General features: G+C 33.8%; 2 protein-coding genes across 11 annotated transcripts in view; both read right to left on the minus strand.

Annotated features, from left to right (window-relative positions):
• LOC109057847 (protein TANC1-like) overlaps positions 1-4,080 on the minus strand; it is a 77,212-nt gene extending 73,132 nt beyond the window's left edge. The window contains exon 1 of one of the 3 annotated variants that reach the window (XM_042725534.1): positions 3,851-4,044. The gene's annotated coding sequence lies outside the window, so the exon portion shown is untranslated. Of the gene's footprint in view, positions 1-3,850 lie in introns of all 3 variants that reach the window. The other 2 variants (XM_042725535.1, XM_042725536.1) reach the window with 2 other exon arrangements.
• Positions 4,081-5,776: 1,696 nt separating this feature from the next.
• The window catches only part of LOC109090208 (plakophilin-4-like), a 33,806-nt gene continuing 26,982 nt past the window's right edge, over positions 5,777-12,600 (minus strand). For 5 of the 8 annotated variants that reach the window (XM_042725537.1, XM_042725538.1, XM_042725544.1 and 2 more), the window contains 8 exons: positions 11,694-11,867; positions 11,179-11,329; positions 10,855-11,047; positions 10,663-10,747; positions 9,232-9,349; positions 8,885-9,037; positions 7,980-8,053; positions 5,777-6,836 (listed from right to left, as the gene is read on the minus strand). In XM_042725537.1, coding sequence (XP_042581471.1) covers positions 6,597-6,836; positions 7,980-8,053; positions 8,885-9,037; positions 9,232-9,349; positions 10,663-10,747; positions 10,855-11,047; positions 11,179-11,329; positions 11,694-11,867 — 1,188 coding nt within the window. In that variant the 3' untranslated portion in view covers positions 5,777-6,596. The remainder of the gene's footprint in view (positions 6,837-7,979; positions 8,054-8,884; positions 9,038-9,231; positions 9,350-10,662; positions 10,748-10,854; positions 11,048-11,178; positions 11,330-11,693; positions 11,868-12,600) is intronic. The other 3 variants (XM_042725540.1, XM_042725542.1, XM_042725541.1) reach the window with 1 other exon arrangement.

The raw sequence follows: 12,600 nt of genomic DNA on the forward strand, positions 1-12,600 counted from the left end.
AATAACAGGGAATCTACTTATACATATCTATGGTTGTATCTGCATGAAAGGTCATGTGACATGCGTTTTAGGTAGTGGTCAACCTATATATCGGCCAATATTTGCCATTTTTAAAATATCGGCATCGGCCAACAAGCTTTTCTGCTTGGTCGATGTGTTCGAGGGGGGACTTTTATGTTGACAGTGCTGAGAAAGGCAGCACCTAAGAACATAGTGCTCACACTCTCCCTTTTGGTCGCTGTCATTTTTAACTGTTCTGTCTAATATGGATAGAAATCTGTCTAATAATCAGATAGAATGGTTAAACTAAAGTATTAACGTATACAAAAAATATTATAACGATTGCTTTTATATTATTATTAACAGAAAGGCAAACATTATAATACTTTCTCGTTTGCCGTCAACATTAAGCAAATACGCATTTATATCATTTAAACAAATCTTTTAATGGCTAATGAACATTTAATTTCACAAACCTTGCAAACTTAGTCGAATCCAGCTGTGAGATCTTGTGAAGTGTGCATTTTTATCCTGCATGATCGCGTGTTCTCTGTGTGACAGTCAGTCCATGTGAATTTGCCTACTGTCATAATCATGTCATTTTCCCTGTGTGCTGTATGTAAAATGAGTGTTAACCTGGCTTTATTTTGAAAATGATTTCCAATGCACACAAACTTCCAAGAATACTGAGTGCCCTGTTGGTTACAGTTTACTTCCTTTTTAATTCTATTTTTATTAAATATTTAAAGTACAAGTATGTTTATTTTACAAATTCATTTTTAATCCATTGTCAAAGGATTTCAAATTTCTTAAATATTACTAAAAAATTTGTAAAAAAAAAAAAATAATATTAATAATTATATCGGCTTTATATAGGCTATCGGCCCCCCTGCTTTCCAAGATATCGGCATCAGTTTTCAAAAAACATATATCGGTTGACCACTAGTTTTAGGTTATATTGTGTGGACAGCGATAGTTTCTGAAACGCAGTAAAAAGGATTGTTTTCATTTTTAAATGCTGTTTTATCTAAAAGGCACTAGTGTAAACAGGCCATAAGCAAGGATTAGGCCATAGTTAAATTAGCACATTCAAGTAATTTTTATAAATGTGCCTTAGAAAAAAAAAAAAAAAAAACATTACTGGTGTACATCTTGACTCTTGAGACAAAAAGGCACTGATATATTTTAAGATCAGTCAGTGCAAGTTTCTTTCTATTGAAAAAGGTCAGACTTTTTAGTCTTGGACTAGGCTTAAGCCTTGTCTGTGAAACCGGAGGTTAATATGATAAATTGCCAATTAAGAAATATAGATGATGTATGTGTTACTTTCTTAATGTTTCAAACAAAATGTTTTCTTGGTAATATTTTCTATATTATTTCAAATGATTTTCCTATATGTGCTCAATTTCACATTCCTGTTTTTTACATTTTTTTTTTAGTAACTCTAACATCATCTTCCAGTAAATTACAACATTTTTGTGGCAAAAACATGTTTTTTTATTAATAAATAATATTTATCAATTAATTTGCTACCTATATAAGATAAATTTATCATACATAAATGTAAATTTAATTTTAAAGGCAGAAGTTCAACAATACCTACAATAATATTACATTTTTAATTTAATTTAATTTAATTTTTAAAATAAGAAGGCTGTACAATTTTTGAGTTAATATTTGTGAACATTTAAATGTTTTTGTTTAACTTTTCTATTTGCACTTTTATTTCTGTCTTTACATTTGATATTATTTATTTTTTTGTGGTTTTGTATATCCTTATTTACCCTCTGGCTACTATTTGTAAATGTTTACATTTAACAAATTTAACAAAAAAAAAAATTAACAAAAAAAATAGTTTATTTGAAGCAAAAATGTATTTGAAAATTGGACAAAAAGACAAAGGTACAAGACTGTGTACTTAACGGCTATAGTGAGGAAAAAAGTACAATACCGGGAAGCATTGCAAATGGCATAGCCAAATTAAAATCAATAGTAAAACATAAAACCATTCATTTTAAATTGTTGAATAGACCTCATGTAGCCCCACCCCTTTTCAGTGCTGTGCTCATTGTCTTCTAACTTCCATTTGTATTTCCACAGCGTGTAGGTAAGGTCTTACGAATTTATGAATTAAATGCTTGTTTTAAAATCTTAAATTAATTTATCCCCGTTTACTGACATTTGTTATGACATCCACTTCAAACATTACAATGCACATGATCATTTTTGTTACCTCTGCAATAAGTAAATCCACTTCGCCAGCTAATTACTCATCAATAATTCATGCTGTATATAGAGCTAATGCAAAAACAGAGGTTTAAAGACAAAATTCTAAAGGTGGCCGCGCAATTGTTTCTCTGAAGCATAAGGTCTATACACATAAAAACTGGGGGAATTATCTGTACAGCATCATGGGTAATGTAGTTTTCACCACAAATTTAAACTATTAAACAATTATTTTAAAAAAATAATTTGAAATAATGCAAACAGATAGCGTCACCAAAAACATACCATCGATTAAGAATCTCTGGGTTCACAACAGGTCTGTAAGTCATTGTTAAAAATCTGTTTCCCTATAGAGAAAAAAACTGACTGCTGCAATCTATTGTGAAGCAATGGCTTTATAACCAGATTTTCAGTCATATGCTCCATCAAGTAACAGTTATTTTGTCCTAAGTGAAGATGGCACAAATTACTGCAAGTATTGTGACCCCTCCACTGTTATGGAAACAGTGCTAGGAATGCTCACAGTTGAAGTACAAGACACTAAAGAAACCGTAAGGATTAAGCAGCAGGATAAGGACAATATCTTCTTTCACGAAAACCCACAAAGCATGTAGTCCATGCTCTTGCTTTTGCAAAATTCAATATAATTCGATAGGGTTCAACAGAGCATGCAACAACAGATTCAGTGATCAGAACAATGGCAGTAAGTTTTAAAAATGAAATCCTATTCTGCTTACCGCAAGCGATCTGATTACTTTCTGGCCGAGGGCAGCAATAACAGATGTCTACTGAACTGAAAACATTAACTAACGGAATCAAGAGGCTTCAGGGTACAGTGTGGAAAGCAGACAAGAAATGCAAGAGTTTAATGATAAGCAGGCATGGAGGAATGGCCACAGTCTTGGTTCAGCTGACCTTTACAAATGCAAGAACAAACACATTCCATTACTTTGTCAAATCTAGTGTAACATGTGTGCATGGTGTGTGTGTGTGTGTATATACACCTGTTCAGTGTCAGTTGGCTCATGACCCTGCCTGGAAAGTCTTGGGTACCTCACATTTTTCCCTAAAATGTGCATGTGTATAAAGAGGGAAAAAAAACTCTCAGGCTTTAGGTGTTGAGTTAAAGGTCCAAAGTTCCTAACTGTAAGTATTTGCAGCACAAAATCCACATGTGATGCCTACCTCAAGTCTAGTGCAGTATTGTGGCTAAATAAAATTCAAGCAGCTGTTACATACTTCGTGTGCAAAACAGAAAATAGTACTGGCTTGGCTGACTAATAATAGAAAGGCAAACAAATATGAATCAGGATTGCAAACTACTGAACTGGTTTTGTGTACAAATTCTGATCAGTGTTGCACGTGACAACTGAAATATTACAGCATGACAGAGCACTCAATCACTAATGTTGAGTCTGAAAAGGTAAATATGATATGTCCAACAAAGGACGCTTATAAAACAACTGTGAAAAAAATAACGCAACTGGTAACATACTCTGAAACACGCATGTTTGATACATCAGTTACACGAACGCGCCTCTGTGTAGCAACTTGCAAAGGTTATCCGTTATTACATTGTTTCATGTACAAACTATATCAGATTTAAAGTATGTAGAAAACATACCTGTTTTAAGAGAGATACCGCTGAGTCTCCGCCTGACACATGTGTTTCCCGTCCAGTATAAGTTTATAACTTGAGTGAGGGAGCGAGTGATTGAGGGAGGGCGCGCGCTCCCTCAGCTCCTCCCTCTCGCGATTCCCTCAGAAAAACATATAGACTGTGAAAAAAACTGCGCGGTAAACTGGCACACTCCCACCGCTTTGACTGAGAAAAGTCTGTTCACATGGACAGTAAAATACTCTCTTTCCTTAAAGCATATTAGTATTTTAAATAAATAAAACATAAAATCAAAAAAATGTAAATTAAATCATAAAATCAGTCTTAAAGGAGTAGTTCACTTTCAGAATGAAAATTCTGTCGTCATTTACTCACCCCCCGTTTGTTCCAAACCTGCATGAGTTTCTTTCTTCTGTTCTTCATGTACTGACTTCCATGGTATTTTTTTTTATTTTTCCTACTATGGAAGTCAATGGTGCTCATCAACTGTTCGGATCCCAACATTTTTTTAAAATATATTCTTTTGTGTTCAACAGAAGAAAGAAACTCATACAGGTTTGGAACAAGAGGGGGGTGAGTAAATGATGACAGGATCCTTTAAGAGGTGTCTGATACTCCATCAAATACCTTAAAGGGATAGTTCACCCAAAAATACTAATTCTTTCATTAATTACTCACCCTCAAGTCATTCCAAACTCGTGAGACCATTGTTCATCTACGGAACACAAATTAAGATATTTATGATGAAATCAGAGAGCTTTTTGGCCCTTCATAGACAGCAACACAATAACTGACACATTCAAGGCCCAGAAAGGTAGTAAAAACATTGTTAAAACAGTCCATGTGACATCAGGGGTTCAACCTTATTGTAATGAAGCTACATGTCAGTCTTCACTGCACATTCAGGACAGTACTACAAGGCATGCCAGTGCATTATGGTTGAACCGCTGATATTTTAACAATGTATGTATTACCGTTCTTGGCCTTAAAGGTTTTAGTTGCATTGCTGTCTATGCAGGGCCAGAAAGCTCTCATATTTCATCAAAAAAAAAAAAAAAAAAAAAATCTTAATTTGTATTCCGGAGATCAAACTATTTTCTTGAAAATGTATATTTTTAAATGTTTCCCATAAATCCTCAATTTCCTGTTCCAGTGTTTTTTTTTTTTTTTTTTTTTTTTTTTTTTTTAACAATTTGGCTACATCATCTTCCAGGAAGTGACATCATTTTTGGTGGAGAAAATCACAATGAACAATATTAAGTTTTTAAAAAAAAGGACTAACTTACTGTTAAGCAAGTTATAATTTATAAAAAGTGTATGAACTTAACCAGAGCACGTTTCTGATTACACCACAAGCATGTTAATTTTTTCTTTTTTTGTAGTTGAGAATGACTCTTTTGTTCATCTGATACAGTGGAGCAGGAACTGACCGCTTATAAATCTGTGCTGACAGAACATGATATAGAAGTAATAACTCACCAGGAAGAAGAAAATAAACATACTGATATGTATCAAGGGTTTTCACTCCCTCAAACCACTAGTCCATAACATCTGTCCTGTTATAGCTGCTGAAATAGTATGGTGCTGCTCCATATATGTGAAGTATAATCGACTCTTCAGCGTCCCCGTGTGGCTATCAATGGAACATCTTACTCGTTAATATTGCAAGGACTTCACTTGTTAATAGCTTAGGGCCACTGCCTGCTATTATGCACTCCAGTGTTACAAATCTGGGTGTCATTTCTGATTCTGAATGGAAATTTGATAAGCATATTAATGTTGTAGGAACAAATAGCTTCTTCCAAATGAAAGCGATTGCAAAGGGTTATTTTCTGATAGAATGTTTTAACAACTTGTAGTGTGAAAACCACTTGAAAATAAAACTGAATTTATGGTAGATGAATAAACAACATAATCCAACATCAAATATAAAAAAAAAAAAACAAATGTTATCTTTATTACATCTAAATATAATGATAGTAATAACTTTTGCCTCCATAAGGTCTCTTACATATACACACAGTTCTACATAGCGATTTATCATGGCACAGTTTTTTGTGCTTAGTAGCACAGATCACGGTTGTACACTAAACTGACGTAGTTGTACAAGACTCCATGGAACATACATTAATCTTTACATTAATTAGGTTACAGCAATGAGACCAGACAAAATGACGTTTTTGTTTTCCAATGCACAGAACATTATTATTAGTGTTTCTTTTTTTTCTTTTACACTGCTATTATTTCTTTATTAGCCATTTCAGCCAAATATGTAATTTAGTTACACCTTTTCATCTGGCTCAAAATCTGAGGTGACTATAATAACATGCCATTAAAAAAATATGAAAAATCAAATCATGAAAAGATGGTTCAAGTTCTCAGACCTTAAACACAATTTACTGTTTAAAAACAGCAGATACTGAAAAGTAAAGTCTTTGGCTCACACTCAATCCCAGGTCAAACTAATTCAAGTTAATTTAATTGAGCATTTAATCTGTCATTTATGTACACACACACAAACGCACAAACATCCAAATGAAAAAATGAATGTCGCTGCACAGGCTTGTTTGCGCACACAAAACAAATTCAATTTGTCGAATGATAATGAACCAGTCACTTCATATGCAACAGCTTGTCCATACAATGCTCTTGGAATCCACTGACCCAGATATGTCTTAAGGAGTAACACCTCTTTGCAATATTCTATCTATGGCTACACGTTACATGAACAAATACGCACACATGAACATGCCTACACCCATGAGTCAGGTGAGGCCGGGTAGGGCTGAGTTCTGTATGAAGGCCTGCGTGTGGTGGAGTAGAAGTCCACGTAGTTGGTATTGGGCTTGAGCACCTGCCTCTCGCTCACCACGGGATAACGAACCGGCTCGTCCAGGTACGCATCCTCGTAGCCCATCGGAGATGACAGGTACATTCCAAAAGTGTCATAGGTGCTTTGATTTCCCTCCTCCGGGTAGTAGAGCCGGCCATGCTAAAAGAGCAGACAAAAAGAGTGCCTTTTTGATCATTTGGATGAAAAATCATTAGTGACTTTTTTTTCTTAATTTGCAGTGACTTTATCTGATTTTTTTTTTATTATATATATATATTATATATATATATATATATATATATATATATAAAGGATAATACTTTGTCTTTATTGTCTCTTTCTCTTTCTTTCTTTTTTTGTAGAAAGACTATAATACTATTTATTATAGTATTATATTGAAGTTATTTATTATTCAGGTTCTTATTTTATTTTAGCATAATCGAGACACTATTAAATAAATATTACTATTAAATATTTTGGTGTATATTTTTTAAAATATATTTTCTGTTTTTATCAAATTTTTTTGTTTTAGTAATTTTGTTGAGCATTTTGTCATTTTTATTAGTTTTTGTTTTTTAAACATGTCTACATATGTTTTTATCCAAATTAGATTTAGTTATTTATTTGAGTACATCAAGTTAAATGCAAAATGTTGATGAAGCTATGAAACAAGTTTTAGTTTTTTTTTTTAAATATTTCAGTTATTAACTGAAGAATAACTATTACCATCATGATAACCCCATACTAAAATCATCTTATCCTATATTTTATGTCAGAAGTAGATCTCAAATTGTCAGTCTTTTTATGTTTGTACAGTAAACAATATTTCAAAGCCTAATATTCATAGAAATATCAGCATTAAAGATTTAAAAGTTTGTAACAAAAATTATCACATGCAATTTGTCTCTTCAGACCAATGTGTAAAATAAAATCTGTCGCATTGATGGTTTATCATGCATATTAAAATGTTTATCACACAGATATTTCGTGTTGGTGTGAACAGGCCTTTACATCTTTATATTTACAGTGTGCTATTACTAAATTTATAAGTCTTACAAAAAGTGAATCTTTTGCCTTAAATCTTAAAAAAGAAAAAGAAAAAAAAAAGAATACTAAACCCAGATGCTTTTCACCACAGATTATTTGGGGGCAATGATCACGGAATAAACCCAATGGATTACGTAAACTTCATCTGTTGGGATTAGACGCATTAAAATCATTTACAGTAGACATATGGCATCTGGGTTCAGCCGGCCTCAGATTCAGCAATTTCTTCCTGCTTCCTTCCTTTCTTCACCTCACCTGTGATCTGCGGGACTCCTCGGTTGAAGGAGACGGATAGGAACTGATAAAATAAGCAGACTGCTTTCCAGACCCTGAACATAGATGAACACAAATATTAAAACACAATTTCTATCATAAGAACAGAATGAATAATTTTCTATTTACCTGGTATAGTTATAATCATCCATGTTTTCTAATAATGTGACATTTAAAGGTGTTGTATTTGTATTTTATATAAATGTACAGTCTGTGGTGAAGATCTAATTCTGTGCAGACCACAGTTAGGGCGGAGAGCGGGGCTGAGCGTTAGATGGGCGGAAATGGTTCATCAGCCCAACAGGCCTAATGAAGACCTGACACATTCTGAATCACAGCCACATAATCAGAGCCTCCAGGCCAAAGTATCACCAATCAATAAAGAGATACTACGGAGGTCAAGTGCTCTTAAATGAATGACCATTATAGCTTCCGACCAGACAGGGGAATAAAACTGATTGCTCTATTAGTTGAAGAGAGCATGGGTGAAATATCTATTAGCACATCAGTCCAGCTTCTTAATTCACAGACAGATTCTTCTGTTGATTTCCAAGAGTGATGTACCATAAGACTATGCTGCATATGTCTGAATAAAGCTGAATATTTAGGAAGTAATAATGTACAGTATATAATGGGACTTTGATTGAATCTTGACAAGGACTGTGAGGTGTGTGGTGAGGTGACGTTTATTGATTAATATTGCTTTTCCCTGACTGCACAGCACTGATAACCATCAGCAGAAAAGTCAATTCAGAAATATGTTTTCAAATCAGAAAATGTTATTACATTTTGACGGAAACAAGAATTGAGCACAATTAGGAGCTTTGAATATTTTTGGGGTTTTTTTGTCTGTTATAAAGCGGACAGAGGACTCCAGGAAAGCTCACCTGTATACTGACTTGTGTTTCTGTTGGCGTCTCCATAATAATTATGAAGTTGCATAGACGACTGGGTCCTCCGCTGATTTAAGCGATGACCTCTTATACCCAACATTGCAGGGGAAGAGGTGGCACTACCTCCTAAATGTAGAGAAAAAAAATCTAATAACGATAAACAATACACCAATGCAGAGTACAAGAAAAGAAGAAAAAAAAGAAGAAAAAAATAAACAGAGAATAAAATAAAACAACCAATTAATAAATATTAATATCAGTATTTATAAGAAGTGAGTAATTTCTCTGTAGCTTCTACAGAATTATATTTCCTACAATTCCTTGCTGTTGTAAAGGCCCACCTGATTGGATAACAGGTGACATCTGCACGTTGCTGGTTGGCAGAGTAGGTTGGGAACGGTAGCGGTCTCGTTCCAGTGTTGACACTGGGGTGATAAAGTGGTTCTGGTTCCATCCATCCTGATGAACCACAGAACACACAGTTCCTGTTTACATCTACTCTTATTATCCATCTCAGGTGATGCAATTACAAAAGATTAACCAAGAGTATACCAAAATAATTCAATTTTAAGTCATTTTGTCTGATTTATTTCTTTTATATTATGTTTTTTTTTTATTTTTTTTTTAGTTTTCGTTTGTTTTTCTAGTTTTTTCAAAGTCATGTCGAATAGATCGAATTGAATGCACATTCATGAACAAAACCACAAATTCGCAATTACAAGTGGAAAAACTAAAACCTTCAAGCTAAAATGAATTTATAAATATATATATTTTAGTGCTGTCAAACGATTAATCATGATTAATCACATCCAAAATAAAAGTTTTTATAATATACTTAAAAAGTTTACATAATATATGTATGTGTACTGTGTATATTTATTACATATATATAAACACACATACAGTATATATATTGAAAATATTTAAATGTATATACATTTATATATTTATATTCTTAGATTTTATATTACACATAAATATATTTTATATATAAAATATTTTTTTTTTTAAATATATACATGCATGTGTTTGTATTTATATATACATTATAAATATACACAGTATACACACATATATTATGTAAACAAAAACTTTTATTTTGGATGTGATTAATCGTTTGACAGCACTAATATATTTACAACAAAACTAAGCTGAATGTATAAAATATGATAGAAAATATAACAATTTGATTTACAGAACCTTCATTAACTTAAATAAAAACATAAAAAAGCAGAACACACATTAAGTGCATTTCTATTCATTATGTTTTAGAAATAGAGTTAAAAAATCTTGCTGAATTTTATGTAGAAATAGTACATCACCATTTTGATCCCTCCAAATTGACTTGAACACACCTGACATCATAATTACGACTTCTAAGCTCACAAATACAAACTTCACAGATGGACTCGAATGCATCTTATTTCCTGTTAGTCAGCATGGTTACTGATTATGTTCAACACCTTTTTTGTGTTTGGTTGCTTGTATATATTGCCCTGTTTGCCTCTTAATTTGTCGGTTATCGATTATGTTATGGTGCTAAGAATTCTTTGCTATTGCTATTGGTCTTTGCTATTATTGATAAGCTTTTGTTTTTGTAAATAAAAGTCTACCGCTATATATTTCTCACTTAAAAACAAGACAAAAATATTGATTGTGGACATATTTGCAGTGCACACTCATATTTTTCGCTGTGTGCTTTTGATTGGATCCCACAGAATGAATGTCACAAGAACATCAGGGTCCCTCACCACAGAGTAGAGAACATGTACCTTTTTGTAGAAGGCACGCAGATCTCTGTACTGCCACAGAGTGTTGAGCACCTGAGCTGCTGCCTTGACCACCTTCATGGAGTACCTGCCACAGAGAACAAGATATTATTCTAGACATACCAGGACAATCAAAAAAAAAAAAAAAAGATTTCATTATGAAACTTCAAACGGCCCTATAAAAGAGGTATGCACCTCTCCCCACGTCCTCTGCTGATTGTAACCAGTTTGTCGATGCCGCCCGTCTGGGCGAGAGCACGGGCGTTCTCCATATTCCTGCTGGTGACCTCGTGCAACGCGCAGCAGACCGCCGCCACCGTCTCATCTGACAGCAGGGATGGCCCATTGCCAGGGAGACGGGTCACTAGGTCCCGCATGGCGTATTTTCCTATCAAAGCAACCGAATTCAGGAAACATTTATTTTAGAAGATGCAATGCAGTTTTTAAAGGTCACATAAAACTGACATATAATAAAAATGGAATGTAAAGAGTTCATAGCAATAAGTATGAGTGACTGACCAATGAGCTCCTTGTTCCTGGCGTCCAGAGCCATGTTCCGTAGAGCAGTGGCCACAGAGCAGACCACCCTGTCATTATCCATTCTTAGTAGCTCCACCAGTATGGGCAAACCCTTCTCTTTACGTACAGCAGCACGGATGTAGGCCGCAAACTGAATGGTGAAAGAGAGAGAAAAAGGTTGTTCTCTTTAAGTAAAGCAAAAATTTGCACTGCACAATTTTAAAAACAGTGATGGAATCAAGACACTGTGTCTAGGTATCTAGTCTACTCCTAACTTAAAAAGCATTTCCAAAATAAAGGACGCAAATGAAGGAAAGAAAACAAAAAATGTTTGTTTATTTGTTAGCTTGATTCTGAGTTTGGTTTTGGTAAAGTGTTTTTTTTTTTTTTTTTTTTTTTTTTGTGGAGGTATTATTCTTCATCCAGCAGATTATTGTGTTATTATTATTATTTTCTATTTTGAACACTGTGGCTGTATAATTCAGTTTATGTTGTAGTGACCACAAGCAGCTTACCCTCCAGGTTCCGGCGGAGAGATTCTGCAGAGACCCAGCCGCCCCTTCCAGCGTGGCTGGGTTTGAGCTCTCTGCCAGCAGAGTGAGGTATGGTTTTACCACAGATGGATGCCACAGCATCTCTGCCCCCTTTGGACTTCCAGAAAATCCTGGAATAGGCCCCACACCATCCCACTGCATCACAGGATCACACAAATAGTGATAGGTTTTATATGCCGGTATCAAATTTTCATGTGACGGTTAATTGCGAATGCTGTTATCACGGTATGTGGTATTATCACGATATTGAAATTTAGTTGCAAAAAAGTGTTGTCAGAATACAGTATAACAGGTTTAATAATTTTTTTCCTATAGCAAAAATAACTTAACATTTAAATAAAATAAAGCAATACATAAAACAATGTATAAAGTTAACAATTTTACACAGATTAAAGTGCAAAAGAATTATAAAGACCAATAGTTATCATTTTACATTTAGATCTCATTCATTAACCTTAGTTATTGCATTAACATTCACAATGAGAAATAACTACATTTGCTACAAAAGTTATTAATCTTTGTTAAAAAAAAATACAACTCTTAGTTCATGTTAGCTCATTAAATAACACAGTTGCAACTCTTGATTTTAACAATGTGTTAGTAAATAGGCCTGTTGGATTTATGATTAATGAATGTTTAAAAGATTTTTTTCTTTGGCAGTTTCTGTCATCTAATGAAGCCCTAATGTTACAGTAAGTGTGACAGAACAATAAAGAATCAAAACATTGTCAAACAATATCTAGGGCATGTTGTAGTCCAGATTAAAATGTAAAAAAGTTTGAAAATAAATAGCCTACCAAGTCTAATATTTAAGTATTTGGTGTAGTGATGAACACTGTAGCGAATACACAAATCTGAATGCTGTTTA

The sequence above is a fragment of the Cyprinus carpio genome, chromosome B6 (assembly GCF_018340385.1).
Source record: "Cyprinus carpio isolate SPL01 chromosome B6, ASM1834038v1, whole genome shotgun sequence".
Classification (NCBI taxonomy): domain Eukaryota; kingdom Metazoa; phylum Chordata; class Actinopteri; order Cypriniformes; family Cyprinidae; genus Cyprinus; species Cyprinus carpio.